The sequence below is a fragment of the Cervus elaphus genome, chromosome X (genome assembly GCF_910594005.1).
Source record: "Cervus elaphus chromosome X, mCerEla1.1, whole genome shotgun sequence".
Lineage (NCBI taxonomy): Eukaryota > Metazoa > Chordata > Mammalia > Artiodactyla > Cervidae > Cervus > Cervus elaphus.
The window spans coordinates 75158318-75176134 of record NC_057848.1 but is presented as its reverse complement, the minus strand read 5'-3'; the positions used below and the strand labels follow the sequence as shown (position 1 = coordinate 75176134).

The window sequence follows — 17817 nt, the reverse complement described above, 5'->3', positions numbered from 1 at the left end:
CAGCAAAGAATGACCATTGCCAAGAGGTTCTAGCCAGTAGCTGACACTTAGGAGCCATGATGGAGATGCTCTGCAAATGGTAACAATAGTCCTAGCAATAGGTATGTACTGGGAGCTGACCTTGTACCAGAATTCTAATTTAAAAACATACTGAAATATTCATCACCTATTCAATGAAACAAGGCCAGTTAGAACAAAACCAAATAGAACTACCCAGCATATTTTTGTGTGTCAAGTGTACTTTAAAGATCTATTCCCTAATCAGAGATGTTTGCACACTATCGCAACTAATTATGTCATCTGTAGAGTGACAACCAGGGTCACCGATGGAAAGTTTATTTTTGAAGCTTATCTTTAGTACTTTACTAGGCCAGAGACAAGCTTCTCAATTAGAAACAATGGTCAACACAGGACTGCCCAGACTCCATCAAAATTTGTTATCTTCCTCACTAGGCAAGCAGAAGTTCTGCTCAGCTGCCCTATATTAAGACTTGCCTCTTTCTACATTAAGGACTGCTCTCAGAGAAACACACAACTCTCTTCTAGAGAGCCCCATCAAAATATCACTTCTTTAGAAACCTCTGGAAACTAGCTATGGATATTGTTCTATGTTCTTAGAGGAACTAAATCAATGATGAACTAAATCAAATAAATCAGGCCAAAATGTTAAATATAGCTCCTGGTTAATCCTGTCTCAGTCTTTAAGGTTGCTCCTTGCAACTCTATAAATGGCCTCACATTCCAAATGGCTATCTTTTAAAAGGCCAAGTACATTTTGTCAATTCTTCCTAATATTTTTCCATGAAGCTTGGTTACATTCTATTAAGTTATTGGCACCAAGAAATTTATGAATTTTAAGCAAAATATAAGTTATGTATATTCTGAAGCTTTATTAAATAAAGGATAAAAATGGAAGGCCTGTATTTCATTTTCAAACATTTAAAAATATACATTTACCAATAGCACAGCAGAGCTTCTACTGACATATTTTTGAAGTCATATGAGTCTTTATTCCTAACCCTGAGCCCGCAATCTGGATCTGGGAACTTGGTTCAGGGTGTTCTGTCGCCACCAACCACAAGCCTTACTCTGGTCAAGTGGGTGGGGAGCAGGTGTGGGAGGTCAGGGTGGGTGGGCTCAGCCCATGCCCTTCAGCACCCACATCTACTCAGGTTAGCTCAGGAGTGCTCTTCATTTCCAAAGGGCACAGTGGTGGGAAACATTTCATCAGTGGAAGTACCAACCTCTAGAGTGATAACAAACAAAAGAGTAAGCCTCTGGGATTCACAGTTGTTTTGGCCTCTTCTGGAAGCTATACCATATACTTTAAAAAGTGTGGTCTCTGCACCTCTTGAAGGACAAAAACATCAACAATGATTAAACTGGTCCAAAAGGGTAAAAAAGTCTGTTCAACTGGGGTTATTGCAGAATGTCTTTGAGACTGTTGTCTGCTGCTGCTGCTAAGTCGCTTAAGTCGTGTCTGACTCTGTGTGACCCCATAGACGGCAGCCCACCAGGCTCCCCTGTCTCTGGGATTCTCCAGGCAAGAACATTGGAGTGGGTTGCCATTTCCTTCTCCAATGCATGAAAGTAAAAAGTGAAAGTGAAATTGCTCGGTTGTGTCTGACTCCTAGCGACCCCATGGACTGCAGCCTACCAGGCTCCTCCGTCCATGGGATTTTCCAGGTAAGAGTACTGGAGTGGGGTGCCATTGCCTTCTCCGAGACTGCTGTCTACAGTCCTTCAATTACTTTTTCCCTCAATTCCTTTCATATCAGTTTGTGCACACAGACTAGCTCATTTTATTCTGAGGTGTCTAAAAACATTACACTGACATAGCTGATTTAGCAGTAGGAAACCTAAAAATAAGTTAATCTTGTCACATTAATGCAACTTTTCTAACAAGCTGCATACCTCATTCACTTGTGACTTTAGATCACTTTAGATCACTTGTGACTTTAGACTGATCATTGGTGTGTCTCATTCTAACAATGTTATTTTAAAAGAAATTAATTATACAAATTTCATGGACGGAATCTTAAGAGGCATCTGAAATCTTCTAACCCAAACCCCTCATTTTCTTAAAAATCCAGTAAACATTACAAAAATTATATAGATTAGACATGAAAATAGGTACTAAGCAATATGAATAATGGAAGTCAGTTTGAAGATGTCTCTCACACACTCTTTGTCTAGGCTTTTGGGAGGAATAAGCTACTTCACATTTACAAAATTTGGGTTGATCTCTTCAGAAACATCAGAATTATCTTCTGTGTTCAACCATTTTATGTACTTTTTCTAAATGTAGTTCATACCTTCTAGTCTCAACCTGAATGTAACCATCATCTACTTTTGTTGCTGACTTGGCATCAATACAAACAGCAAGTACATGGCACTACAAAACAGTCAGACTTCAGGCCAGCCTCCATGCCTTTTGAGTATGTGTTTGTCGTTACTTGTTACTCATACCATCGGGTGCCTACCTCTGAGACAAGCCCTCTTTCCATGCCCCAGCCCTCTAGCTAATTGGGTGCTTTGAATCAGCTGGGAACTGGCACATAGATAAGGCAAGAGCCCAGTCAGCTTGGGGAAGCTAGTTTTAAAACAATCAACCTCAGTATGCTGTTCTAAGGGAGGGCCCGAGGACTCTGTGAAATCTACTTTGGCTGCTTAGAACACCACCCCACTGCAGTTTTTCTCGAATTGCCATTCTCTCGTCATCCCTGCTACTCTAGCAGCACAGCCTGGGAGCTTGTTGGAAATGCAGAGTCTCAGGCTCTTCCTTGGACCCACGAATTAGAACTGTGTTTTGGTAAGACTTCCAGGGGATCTGTGTGCACCATGAAAGTTGAGCAGAATCCCTGGAGGGCTTCTGAAACAGAGTGCTGCCTGCCACCCAGTGTCACAGGTCTGGGGCAGGGCCTGAAAACCTGCATCTCTCAGTACCCGGGAGGCTGAGGCTACTGGCCTCAGGACTGCACCGGGAATCACTTGTCGGGGTTACTGGTCCTCTCAGAAGCACCTGGGGGACTTTTAAGCAGCACACACACCCCAAAGAAGGGTCTCCAGGGCTGGGGCTCAAGCAAGCGCATCTTTGCTAGGAGACAGTCCTCCCCACATGCCTAAAGCAGCCAAGGCCAGACCTCCAGCTCAACAGGAAGGCGAGAGCCCAGGCCATGCTTTACCATCCTCCCTTCCCCATGATCCCATCCAAGCAGGTACTTGGGAGGGCTCTGTCTTTTGCTTACTCTCTCCCTCCCCTCAGTCCCTCTCACCACATCTCTGCCTCTATTTCTGTTTCCCTCCTTTCTCTCTCTTTGGTGCACTGGCCTCGCTCTCTGACTCTGATTCCAGGTTCATTGCTCTGGCACCACATCCTATGAGGATCAGATCCTAAGCTCAGGTTCTGATGTTGGAGATGAGGGAAGAAACAGCACAGGTCTTCTGGCCGAGTAGCTTGGGGAAGGGGGCCCCTGCATAGGTAATGAATGACAGGACACTTGGCAGCCTCCCATCTGCCCCTGGTCCTGGGACACTCCCTTCCCTCCACACTGAGGGGTGGGAGGGGTTGTGGCCTGGGGCTGGGTATGGAGGGCCCTGGATTCCCTGGTCTCCGCCCCTTTGTTCAGTCACATCCCTATTTCCAACACCTGGGAATCTTCCAGCATCTGCTCACCCTGACAGAGGGGGCAGGTGAAAGAAAGAGTAGGATGGAGGGCAGGGGCAGCTGCTGGACAGTATGACCGACAAAAAACCATATGCACAACAAAAGCACCTTTTGGTATAAAGTAGGTTGTTTCCAATTTTATAGTTATATTTCTAAGTCATTAGAATCAAACTGAGTTAAATAACAAAAGGGGTCATATTTAATACACACACAATCTTCACTTTGAACATGAAATTAAAGTTTGTCTTCAACTTTAAGATTATGTTTGGATCAGGATATAAAGGTCAGATATGGACTTGAAACCTCTCACCTGTCTCGTCATTTGCCAGACACAGTCAATAAACTGAAGGAATATAGGGGATCGGTCAGCATCTGCATGGTTGTCATTGCCATGGCCCACTCGCTGAAGAGAATCAAGAGGTTAAACAATTTAATGTATGTCATGGTCCTCTCAGAAGTCACTTTAAATTGCCTAATGGCAAGGAGCATGTCTCTTTTATATGTCCCAAGGCCCAACAGAATTCCTGGCACATAAAAGGCTCTCAGAAATGTTCATTGCACTGAATTGACTTCCATTACTTTTAGGAAACAAAATTTCAGTTTACATGTTGATTGTTTTATAATTTTGCTTTAATATAGTTGAGATCAACAAGTTATAAGCAAATGGCCAGTCAACTTTACACTCCAAGTGACGGGGTCAACCCCAGCCACCACACTGAGTGCTCCTTGTCAGCCTAGGATGGCAATTAGCAGCTCACACAGCACATTATGATGGTCATTTTCTCCACAAGTGTAGTTTTTCTCCCCCATTTTTCACAAATGTCAGAAAGTCTGAGAATCAAAATAACAATTAACAATCTACAAGCTTAAGCCAATGCTGCATGACTCAGACAACCTCAAAATCTCACTCTTGAAATGCGAATGGGGGTCCTCACAGCAGGCCAGGGTAGTATCTCTCAATTTTTATTCTTCCAGTTTTAAGATATAACTGACATCCAGCATTGTATGTCATACTTTTACATATTTTTGAAGATGTTAATAGATTCATGTTAAAAGGTAAAAGATAATTTCAAACACATTAAACAGGACTGAAACAACACTGGAAATGTCAACTGAAAAGACCACCCAGGAGTGAGCATTCTAACAGAAACTTCAAGTAACTTGGTGACTAAGCAAAAGGATGAGAAAGTTATGAAGATACAAGGCAATCACCACACAGGAAGAGTGACAAATACTGGGCCTATGAAACCACTACTAGGAAAGACAGAAAAACAAATGACCAAGTCAACAATGAACATCTCAGAGGAAGTGTACTGCCTTCTTTTTTTAAAAAGACATTTTAATTGTAAGTGAAATATGCATGTGAAATTTACCTTTGTAACCATCTTAAGTGTATAGTTTAGTGGTGTTAAGTACATTCACACTGTTGTACAAATATCACCAGCATCTGTCTCCAGGAGTTCCAAAATAAAAACTAGCTGGCTGACTCCCAGCTACTGGGAGTAGGCTCACCTCAACAAGGGAGTTATAAGAAGGAAATAATATTTTAGTGAGTTGTCTGGATTAATACATGAAGGACATTACAGAATTGAAGTGTTGATATTTAAGCATTTTTATTCTCTTAATAGCCATATGATCTTTTAGAGTAATAACCAGAAGTTAGTTTTATTTTGTTTACTGGATTTTTCTTAACAGCTAGTATAATTCACAATTATGGACATTTAAGAAAGTTACTACACTTGCAAATGATTGACTGACTCCCTATTCCCCTCCCCCAGTCCTTGGCTCCCCTCATCTTCCTTTGTCTACAGATTTGACTGCTCTAGATACTTCGTATGCACAGAATCATGCTATTTGTCCTTTTGCACTGGCTTCTTTCCTTTAACATAATGTCCTCATAATTCATTCACATTGTAGCTGGTGTCAGAATTTCATTCCCTATGAAAGCTAAATAACATTCCACTGTGTGGATAGACCACACTCTGTTTACCCCTTCATTTGTCAATGGATACTGGGTTGCTTCCACCTTTGGGCTATTAGTGAATTGTGCTGCTATGAACATGGGTGTGCAAATAAGTGTTTGAGTTTGTTTTCACTTCCTTGGGGTATATACTCAGAAGCAGAATTGCTGGATCATATGGCAACTCTATTTTTAATTTTTGAGGCACTGCCATACTGTTTTCCAGAGTAGCTGCATGCATTGCCTTATTTCTGTACTTCTCTATAATTTGTGGAAACTGCCCCTGTATTTAAGGCACATGGGGAAGTTTTGCACTGACAGTTCACAATTTAAGATTTGTTCTTTCCCTTAATAGACAAGCACTGAACTCTTACAGTGCATGCAAGGCATCCCTCCTCCCAGCCCTCAGGATTTCAGGCAGTTTGATGGTATCCAGTAGAGGTACCTGGGGTACCAAGACACATGGGACACAACATCTGTGATAAATCAATAATTCACTTGTGGTCTAGTCACAGGAGAAGACCTGTAAATAACAAGGAAAAAAAGTGTGCCTGGAACTTCCTAGTCTGAAATGGGTATGGTGGGTCCATAGAATAAGTGAGCATCCCAGGATGGGCTATGAGAGGGAGCTAGGCGGGAAAGTCATGAGTCACAGTCCTGGAGGAAGTCTCTTTTGAGATAAAGCTTGAAAGACAAGCTTCCGACTGGCCAGGGGTAGATTCTATTAGAAGAAGTGGCGAGGGGGTGGAGGGAGAGTGAGGATGCCATAAGTAGAGGGGCATGGTTGAGACAAGCGGAGGAAATCTGGGCACAGAAACACTAGGTATGTGTATGCACAGAGGAAAGGCAGCGTGAAGACATGGCAAGAAGGCAGCCATCTACAAGCCAAGGAGAGAGAGCTATCAGGAACCACCAATCCTGACAGAACCTTGATCTTGGCCTTCCAGCCTCCAGAATGATGACAATAAATTCCTGTTAAGCCACCCAGTCTTGTGGTACTTTGTCTGGTAAAATCTTATACACCAGTGTTCACAGCAGCATCATTCACCAAAAGGTAGAAACAACCCAAATGTCCATCAACAGGTAAATAAATAAAATGCAGTATAGCCACACAATGGAATTCAGCCACAAAAAGGAGTTAAAATTTGATAGATGCTATAACATGGATAAACCTTGAAAACACTGTGCTTAGTGATATAAGCCAGTCGTAGAGAGACAAATAATGTATGACTCCACTTATGTCAGGAATCTAGAGTAGGCAAATTCAGGGAGATGGAAAGCAGATTAGTGGGTGTCAAAGGCAGGGAGAGGGAAATGAGGAATGACTGCTTAATGTGTATAGAGTTTCCTTTTGGGGGTGATGAAAATGTTTTGGAACTACAGAGAGATGGTGGTTGCACAACACTGTGAAAGCACTAAACGCCACTGAACTACATATTTTAAGATGGTTGATTCTATGCTATATGAATTTTACCTCAATTTTTAAAATTAAAAAAAAAAGGCATACTGACATGGAAAACAAAGACTGCACTACCAGAGACATATTAATACAATGATGATGTCTACAGTATTCTCTTATGGCAATTCAGTTCTCAGAGCACAAAGCCCTTGTGTATGTGTATCTGTGTGTGTGTATATGAGATATGTGATATGCATGTGCATATGATGGAACAACAAACAGTGAAACGTGCACCTCACCGTCTCAACTCACCAGTGCAAACCTATGTCCAAAGCTTATCCACTCCTTTTCTATGAGAGCCTCGAATCCTTTAATGGTGCGGTAATAACTGTCCAACATCAGCATGGCCAGAGACGTCAGCTGGGCTGTTCGGTCCCAGCCATCACTGCAGTGCACCACGACTGAGGTCTTCCCGGATTCTACTTTATCAGCAATTCTTACTGCCCCAGCAAGAAGCATCTTCAAAAAAGAAGGCACATTAAATCAGGCAACATTTAATTTCTATTGCAGCAAAAAGTTCCCTGGTGGCTTAGTGGTAAAGAATCCGCCTGCCAATGCAGGAGACCTGGGTTCGATCTCTGAGTTGGGAAGATCCCCTGGAGAAGGGCATGGCAACCCACTCCAGTATTCTTGCCTGGAGAATCCCATGGACAGAGTAGCCTGGTGGGCTATAGTCCATGGGGTTGCAAAGAGTTGGACAAGACTTAGTGACTAAAGAACAACAATAAGAACAACACAGCAAAAATAATTCTGTGGAGAACACTGGAAGGTCAAGTCAATAAACAAACAATGGAATCAATTTAAGAATCTCTAGGAAACATTAGTCGGAGAAGGCAATGGCACCCCACTCCAGTATTCCTGTCTGGAAAATCCCATGGATGGAGGAGCCTGGTGGGCTGCAGTCCATGGGTTTGCGAAGAGTCGGACACGACTGAACGACTTCACTTTCACTTTTCATTTTCATGCATTAGAGAAGGAAATGGCAACCCACTCCATTGTTCTTGCCTGGAGAATCCCAGGGACGGGGGAGCCTGGTGGGCTGCCGTCTATGGGGTCGCATAGAGGCGGACACGACTGAAGTGACTTAGCAGCAGGAAACATTAGTATCCTGGTGGAGGTGGGGGGTGGAAACTTACGCTAAGGAAAAACTACACTAGTAAATAGGGTTCTTTACCAAAGGGCCACAAAGTACTTTAAAAACCTGATGTGAGGAAAGTATCATCCCTTTCTATTATGTCACAGGAGTACCTCAACAAAGACCACAGTTTGGACGCTGCCCATGCAAACTATGAAAGCCCAAGCACACAGCAAAGATGCACTCATTTGCAATGCTGGGAAGCCACCTGAAGAGAGACACAGATAGCTCAATGGCCATCCGCAGAGAAGGCTTAAGCAGAGGGTGGGGAAAGGCGGGCCCTCGGGCCCTCCCCGTACCCGAATGTACTCTAGCCAGTGGGTCCCGTCCACGTTGGACAGCCAGCGTGCCTCATCGATGGCCGGGTATGCAATCTCCTTCAGTTTTCGCAGCGACTCTCTCATGACGTGAATGTTGTGAATCTCCAGGAACATGAGTTCAGCGTTTGGGTAGGCACTTTCACTTTCATAGCCCCCACCCTTTGCCTGTGAAAACAAAAGACAGATGTCACTTCATCTCAGTGAATTTTTACTGTTCTTCCTAGTGCTGCCAGATAGAGGCCACTCATAAAGCCTCAGACTCATCTGTGTATCATAAGCCTCCTACATCCTCGTATGAGTTTCCCATGGTTGCTGAAAGAAAGTACCACCAGCTGAGTGGCTTAAAGTGACAGGAATGTCTTCTCTTTCAGTTCTGAAGGCTGGAACTCCAAAATCAAGGTACTGGCAGGCCCGTGCTCACTCAGAACCCTCTTGGAGATGATCCTTCTTTGCCTCCTTCAGCTTCTGGTGGCCCAAGATGTCCCTGGTTTATAGATACACTAACCTCTGGCCCATCTTCACATGGTCCTCTCCTTGGGTCAGTGTCGCTTCTTATAAGGATTAGTACGCACCCTCATTCAATATGGGGGGCTTCCCTGGTGGCTCAGATGGTAAAGAATCTGCCCGCAATGCAGGAGACCCGGGTTTGATGACCTCCTCTTTTAACCTGATTACCCAATTACTTAATTTGCCAAGACCCTATTTCAAAGCTGGGCTGTAGCCACAGGTGCCAGGAGTTGGGACTTTAACACATAGTTTTTATGTGGAAACATAATTCGACCCACAACAATCTTCTATCACCTGTCAGCAGTTTTAAAATGATTAATTGGATCTTATACAAGGTGAACTGGGTTTTAAAACCTTCTGCCATCTATCTAAATAAAAAAGTTGTACTACTGAAAAACTTCTGTACATAATAATTTGTAAATCTCAGTGAGATTTATTTAAGTAATTTAAGTAAAATAAAATGCAAATATAAAAAAGACAATATGGCTCACTCTTTGGTAATCTGATAACAAAATCTGGTCCATAATTAGCTTATACTTTGTAGAGGTCAACATCCAAAACACATCTGTTATAAGAATAAGTGAAAGTAAAAATGTTAGTCACTCAGTCGCGTCCAACTCTTTGTGACCCGATGGACTGTGGCCCACCAGGCTCCCTCTGTCCATGAATTCTGTATGCATGAATACTGGAGGGGGTTGCCATGCCCTTCTCCAGGGCATAGAGAAACTGAAACCCCAATACATTGCTGGTAAAAGTTAAAATTACGCAGTCTCTTTGGAAAAAGATTTGCCAGTTCCTCAAAAAGTTAAACATAGAACTACCATATGACCCAGAAATTCTAGCTCCCACAGAACTAAAAATAGGTATTCACATGAAAACTTGTACGCAACAAACCATAGCCGCAATATCCACAATAACTGCTGAAAGCAACCCAAATGTCCATCAATGAATGAGTGGAGAAACAAAGTGTGCTGTATGCTTACAATGGGTTATTTCTCAGCTACACAAAGGAATGAAGTACTGATTCGTGCTACAACAGAGGAACCATAAAAACATCATGCCAAGTGAAAGCAGACAGGCACCTAAGACCACACACAGTATGAATCCATTTATATGAAGTGTCCAGAAGAAGGCAATCCACATGGAAAGTTAGCAGTTGACATGGGTTGGGGAGAGGGGAGGATGGGGAGCAACTGCCAGTGGGCACAGGGTTTCCAGCTAAGGCTGTGGAAGCATTCTGGAATGAGATAGTGGTGACTGCTGCACAACACTGTCAAAAGACTGGAAGGCACTGAATTGTGAAATTTGTGATGGTTTCTGGAGGAGGAACACAGCGTTGGGCTTTGGGTGATGCAGCTGTCTCAGGGAGCAGGATGCACAGCTCTTCAGCATGAATGAGGGGGCTGGGTGGTGGCTCGGGGTGTGGGTCCAGGGCTCAGGGCCAGTGTGCGTGGCCAGGAGAGCAGTCAAGGTCAGAGGAAGGCCAACATTCAGGGAATGCAGAGCAAACAAGACTGAGGATAGCAGCTGGAGACTGGAGGATAAAGAGAAAAGGGAAGAGTCTTTCGAAAACGAGAGGGTACTCAACTGCATCAAAAGCTCGTGAGACTGACAAGAAGGCACTTGGTGGCCTTACTGTAAACAGTCCAGGAACAGGAATGGCAGAGCCAGCTCCAAGGGGAAGGGGACAGGGACTGGGGAGGGCTTATCTACACAGATGGACAGACTTCCTGGGAGCCAGTTGGCATAGGAGCAGGCCGGGCAGAGCCGGCAGCAGTCAGGGGAGGACACAGGGGGCCCTCATTTCCAGGCCGTGGGATACAGTGGGATGTGGGCAGGTGGGGGCAGTTCCTGTCCAAGAGCTGGTGTGTTCTGTGCAGAAGCAAGCACAGCCAGCGGTCAGGGAGGAAAGGCGCGGGGCCAGGCTGACCTGGCCCCTGGGGAGGAGGTGGGGAGCCCAGCCCTGAGCCTGGGGTTCTGCTCAGCAGTCCTGGCATGGCCCTGGGGCAGGCGGGCAGCAAGGGGCAGGGGAGCATGCCTCCACCCGAGAGTGCAGAATAGGAGCTGCAAACACAACTGGTGGGGAAACAACAGCACGGAATGATGGAAGACTCTCTGAACACCCACTGCGGACAATGCAGCCTAGAGCCTAGTCCTGCCTGTGGGGCACGGTGACGTTTTTCATAACAATACCCTTTGCACCCACTGAAGATGCTGCTGGTTGAGGGATTCAAGGCACAGGCCTTGGTGGCAGGAGCATGGGATTTATCATCCCAGCCCTGCCCCTCCCCCAGTAGCTCACCTTCTCTCTGCGCCTCAGATTTCTTACCTGAAATACTGCAGAGGCTCACTATGGGGATTAAATACTAACTAAATAAACTATCTAATGAAAGCTAATCTGTGCAAGGCTCAGCACCCCTTACCGACTACTTGGCACCTTTGTATTATAACCTCCCTCAGCACCTACCATGCAGAGCCTTGAGATGGGCAATGACTCGGACCTGGTCCTACCAAGGGAGCCTGGAGGCTGGGGCAGAGACCCCTTACCCAGTAAGTGCATGAGTGCAGAGGACACCTACTTAGGGCTGGTGTTAACCAGAACTTAGTTAAAGCCAATTGGTTGCCTGAAAACTGATTACTAAAGCTCCAAATAAGACAAATACCAATCAGAAAATGGGATCATGGGAGAAGTAGAGCATGAGTGCCTACTCTGTGCCAGGACAGAGAGCAGGCACCTGGAGATCTGGAGACAGAGGAGGGTAAGGAGAGTGAGAATGGAACTGTAGGTAAAGAGCAAATGAGCTAAGATGGCGGTGGTCAGGCAATGTCACCCCACAGACTCTTGCTCTCAGCCCATGTTTTGTAAGTACATGGTTATGTAACAGCTGAGATAACTTAGAGCACTCTGCATGTGTGTCATGATGTACCCATTTGGCCATGGGCCACTCTTGCTCTGTAAATATATATAAGCTCCACCTGAAAAGCCCTTGTAGCTATGTTATGGCTGCATCTGTTGGGTCAACCATGAAAGAATATAGCATGTCTGGTGCTACGGCCACCACAGCCACCATTAGAGAATAAATATGTCTGCAGTTCCTACAGCTCCTTGAGTTTTCTTCCAGCTCCCCCACTCACACCTTGCCTACCCTGGGTTCAGCAAACAATATGAACAGTGACACAACTGGCAGGCTGATACAGCGAGACAGGGCCCCACGTATACCCCAGCAGGAATGGGGGGAGAGGCTCAAACTTCTGGAAGATGTGATCCTGCTGGCCAGCCCTCCCTCTATGGGGGCAAAGCAAGGTTCCAGAGAGAAGCCAGCTATGTTGGGACACTGGTCCCCACTGGTCTCCAAGTCTCCAAGAGTCAGCTCACAGCAGTGGTGGCAGGGCCATCCTCAACCCTCAGGGAAAAACAAGAGTCACAGCCCTTGGGAAGGAGGCGGCTGAAGAATGGCTCAGGTTTCATGATTACAGGCCAGCTGCTCAGTGCCTAATGAAGGCTCTTCAACCACCAGATGCAGACCCTAGGCAGTGGGGAGGATTCTCATGTGAGAACATCAAAAGTTTCACAGAGGGCGGCCAACTCCCAAAGAGACTGGCAGGACAAGATTTCCACATACTCAGACACCAAAGGCCACACAGCTCCCCACTGCTGCAGACTGAGTGTTTGTATCCCTCCCAAAATCTCCATGTCAAACTGAATCCCCAGTGGGACTGCATTAGAAGATGAGGAAGGTGGAGCTCTGACAATAGGGACAGCGCCCTTCTAGGAAGAGACATGACAGAGTTCGCCCCTTTCTTCCCTGGTGGTGTGAGGATACAGCAAGAACATGGCTCTCTACAAGTCAGGACATGGGCTCTCACCACTTACTAACTCTGCTGGCACTCTGATTTTATTTTATTTTATTTTTTGGCACCCTGATTTTAGACTTCCAGCTTCCAGAGCTTTGAGAAATATGTGGTAGTGTTTATAGCTACCCAGCCTATGATATTTAGTTATAACTGCCCAAGCTGACTAAGACACCCCTTCCTCTAATCTCCCCTGACACTCATCTGTTGGCATCTGGGACCCCTCCCTTCCCTTCACTGGGTTCCTGTATTACCCACCCCAGGCAGCATTTCAGGGGCCCTTGTGCCAGGCCCCTGCACCCGTGACCTACACTCCTTCAGTAACTTCATCCCCTCCCATCCAAGGCTGCCATCTCCACCTGACAGGCTACCGGGCCCCGGTCTCAAACACCAACCTGACCTTTTTCTGAATTCCAGAACTGTATCCTCCCCACACAGGCTCCTCAACTTGTAACAGCTTAAAATGAAATTCCTTCCCTTCCCTTTCACTTTCTCAAGAAGAAAGCTAACTTAAAGCTGACCCCCATAATGAAGTCGGGACTTCCAAATTAACATCCAGTGCCACTCCCCAGCAGGTCCCCCATGGAAAGATGGGCCCGCCCACCCGCCAACAGCTCTGTGTCCCAGCTGGGGAGCAGCTGTTGTGTGACGGCCCAGGTCTGGGGCTCCAGGTGTGCTCCGTACCCTCCAGTCCCTGCTGCGGAGGGGCAAGTCACACACTGAGTGAGGAATTGGCAGTGCGCTGAGGACTACAGAGAGAAACAGCAGAGCACCCTGGCATGGGAGAACGCCCCTCACCTGGGGAGACTGCCCTGGGGAAGCGATGTTCCCACTGTGGTCGGACGGATGGGGCAGTGGTTAGGTACGTGTGTGGAGACTGGGAGATGGCACTGGGGTATGCTGAAGGAACTGAAAGGTGCCTGCCACAGCTGGGATGTGGGCCTCAAAGGTGTGGCAAGGCTGGAAGGAAAGGGTCTTCAGCTTGGAAGGTTTCAGAGGCCTTGTTCAGAAATTGGTTGTCACTGCCTCAAGGCACTAGGGGTGCCCAGAGCTGGACCTCTAGAAAATCCCTCTGGCCAGGATATGGAAAAAGGGTGGAAGGGAACCTCTACAGAGTACCAGCAAACTGAATCCAGCAGCATAGTAAGAAAATTATTCATTATGACCAAGTGTGACCTATCCTAGAAATGTGAGGGCTTGTATGAGTAACAGTACTAGGTGGCAGTAACAAAGCACCACAAAGCAGGTGCCCTAAAATGACACACTGATCCCCTCACAGCTCTGGAGGCTGGAAGACCAAGACTGAGTTATTGGCAGGGTTAGTTCCTTCCAGAGGCTCTGGCTTGCAGGGACTGTGGCAACTCTGGGGGCCACTTGACATGTAGCTGCATGGCTCCAATCTCTGCCTTCATTGTCACGTGGCCATCTCCCCTGGGTCACTGTCTCTACACGACCTTTTTATCAGGACACACATCATTGGATTTTAGGCCTACCCTAATCCAGTCTGACCCCATATTAACTAATTATATCTACAAAGACACAATTTCAAAATAAGGTCCCATTCTGAGGTCCCAGAGGATCATGAATTTGGGGGACATGCTATTCATACCACTACATCAGTCAACATACAAAAATCAGCCAATGTATCGATAATACACCACATGACACAGAATGAAGGGGGAAAGTACATGATCAGATCTATTGATACAGAAAGGGCTTCTGAAAATCCAATATCCTTTCATGGTTTTTCATGATAAAACCATTCAACAAAAACCTAAGAACTGAGGGGAATTTCCTTAACCTGAAAAGGGCATGTATGAAAAACCACAGCTAGTATAGCCAGTGTGAAAGACTGAAAGCTTTCCCTTTAAGATTAGGAACATGACAAAGATTCCTGCTTTCACCACTTCTATTTAACAGGGTCCTAGAGAGTAAGTACCCTTCTGGCTGCTAGATGGGATTCTGTTAGATTTATGAATCACCTAATAAAGACAACTGGATGTTCCAAAAAATAAAACTAAAAAGCAAAACATGGTACTTGAGGTTCTTGCCAGGCAATTAGGCAAGAAGAAATAAAACACATCGAGATTGGAAAGTAAGAAGAAAAACTATCTCTACTTGCAGACATGATATATATAGACAAGCTAATGGGGCCTTGGACAGATAAATATCCTTGTCTGGTTCCTAGACACATACACCACTAGAGTTGAAATCATTCTAGACATGCAATTTGGTGTCCAACTCCTGTCCCCTCTCTGTGGGATAAAACATAATGGACTGCCCTAGCTCTGTTGGATGTTTAGAGATTGCCTCCATGAATATAGCTTTTATCGTGTTTTTTACAATTTCCTGGGGACAGTACTACAGTGGTGACAGGAAGCACGCAGAAAGACCGACAGGGGTCACTGGGTTCACCAGCTGTGGGGAGCCAGGGGAGCTGACTGATTGAGGATGACTTTTTGTAGTAGGCTGAAAAATGCCTCCCCCCACCCCACAAAGATATACACACCAAATCCCCAGCAACTGTAAATGTGCCCCTTTTTATAGGTATGATTGAGGTTCTTGAGGTGAAGAGAGAATCCTGGGTTATCTTGGGTGGGCCCTAACTGCCATTCCAAGCATCCTTGGAAGAGAAAAGAGGAGAAGACACAGAGACACGGGGAGGGGGAGGCTCTGTGAAGACAGGGGCAGGCACTGGAGTGCTATTGCCGCATGCACAGAGGAGCTGCCAGAAGCCTGAAGAGGCAGGGAACGGATCTCCCCGGAAAGCCTCAGGAGGGCACCGCAGCCAGATCCCAGAAGGGTATGAGGATAAAGGTGTGCTGTTTTAAGCCACCAACTTTGTGGTCATTGGTTCAGCACCTCAGGGAACTCAGGTGCTGTCCATCTTCCTCCTTGTCCTGGTCCTCTCCCAGCTTCCCCGCCTCAGTAGCTGATACCACTGTTCATTCCTCTCACCCCATTTCCATCCTGATGCAGCCCTCTACATGAGATACCATCACCCCCCACCCACCCCACTCCACCCCCCATTACAGAAGAGGCTTCTGGAGTGGTTAGGTAACTTACTCAGGGTTCTACCAAGCACCAGGTGGCAGAGCCGGGAGGAAACTCCAGGTGTAACTGAACGCAAAGCCAAGGGTTGTCACTACCCTGCCTCTTAGGCTGGTCTGGATGTGCTTAGGTTTCGTTGCCTGGGAGACAACCAAGAAGGGATACCAACCAGATGATGGGATGGAAATCCCATCTGGACCTTAGTAGGGATCAGGGTGGGAGAGAAACTTGGAGGGCAAACTCAACACAGAGGCAGTATTGAGAGTCAGGGCAATGGAGGAGATGGCCCAGAGAGATTGGGCAAAGGAGAGGAAGCAGGGAAGGAGGCTGAGCTGGCCAGGCTGCAGAGAGAGGTCCTGGGGCAAGAGATGTCATGAGAGCCAAGAGCATGGAGCCATCCACTCTGGGTCAGTAGTGAAAACGACCTGAAAGTTCAGTAGTGAAGTTAACCTGAATGAGTTCTCAGGGACAGGCCCCCACACAACCTTCACATGCAGTCTAGGGAGGAGGTATGCTGTTACTCCCAATTCAGAGGAGGTGACTGTGGTCTAAAGAGATGCAGTGACTGCTCACAGTCATGTACAAACAACCACATGACCACTATGCTCCCTCAATGTGAGCTAGACGTCCCCCTCCCCAAGGCCCATGATGGGGGCTGCTTGGCAGTTTGTGTGTATGGCCCACAGCAGCACACGTGTTAAGGGCACACCTGATGGCTTGTTTGCTCTTTGAAGTCTTAGGGAGGGCTCCTCCCGACAGTGAGATGGGGAGGCAGGAGGTTGGCTTTTGGGAGGAGGTGGGCAACAATGGAACAATCACTGAAGAAAGCAGGGGCACAAGCTGCCAAGAGAAACAAATACCTCCAACCACTGCTGAGGGGAGCATGACAGGGGAGCCCTCAGGCACTCCCCTTCTTGCCCTTTTCATAAATGACATGCTCAGCCATGTCAAATGTGTCTTTCCACAGATCATCCAAAACCACCTCAGATGCTACCTCCTCTGTGAAGCCTGGCCCAGTGGCACAAGCTCCACCAGAACGGTGAACTCTGCTTACAGGGAGCACCTCACCTCATCTACCCTGGAGTTTCCCCAGCACCTGCTCCCTAGTACATGCTCATTACATGTTTGTTATCCGAGTATCATTTTACAGGTAGGCATGAGTTAATGCTGGGAAAGATTGAGGGCAAGAGGAGAAGGGGACAAAACAGGATGAGATGGTTGGATGGCATCACCATCTCAGGGGACATGAGTTTGAGCAAGCTCCGGGAGATGGTGAAGCACAGGGAAGTCTGGCATGCTGCAGTCCATGGGGTCGCAAAGAATCGGACACGACTGAGTAGCTGAATGACAACAACATGAGATGGTAAGGGCTGTCCCCACCATCCCAATACCTGAAATTCCTCATGGAAGGGCCAGGACTCTGACTGCCACAGGCCTGCCATCAGGACTGCACTGTCAGCAAGTCATCTGTGGGAAACAGAAAGGACTCCACTCAGAGCCTTTCCATTGGAAAGAGGGCATCGGAGGCTGGGCCGCACAGCCCCGCCCTGTCAGCTGGTGGTTCAGACGGAGCTGGGTACCTTGTTTCACACAGCTGACTCCATTTGTACAGAGCTTCAGGCCAGATATGAATTGGTCACGTAATCAAAGGTTACTTTGATGGGCCTCATGATCCTTTCACTAAAATGCTTACTAGATTCTCTAGGTGATCATTCTCTTTCTGGGTGTTTACTTTCTGAGTCAGCAGACAGGATTGTGGAGGGGCAATGAAAAGACCAGGTTCGTGAGGGCTGGAGATCTAGGAGGCCCACTGTGGGCTGCTCCGCAGGAGTCCACCTTCACGAGGCTATCTGAACAGCATGATGC

The 17817-nt window shown here is 46.5% G+C and overlaps 1 protein-coding gene across 5 annotated transcripts in view; it reads right to left on the bottom strand.

The window, feature by feature from the left end:
• MTMR1 (myotubularin related protein 1) overlaps positions 1-17817 on the bottom strand; it is a 60075-nt gene that overhangs the window by 9631 nt on the left and 32627 nt on the right. For all 5 annotated transcript variants that reach the window (XM_043897659.1, XM_043897655.1, XM_043897656.1 and 2 more), the window contains 3 exons: positions 8521-8706; positions 7339-7545; positions 3978-4070 (listed from right to left, as the gene is read on the bottom strand). In XM_043897659.1, the coding sequence (XP_043753594.1) occupies positions 3978-4070; positions 7339-7545; positions 8521-8706 (486 nt within the window). The remainder of the gene's footprint in view (positions 1-3977; positions 4071-7338; positions 7546-8520; positions 8707-17817) is intronic.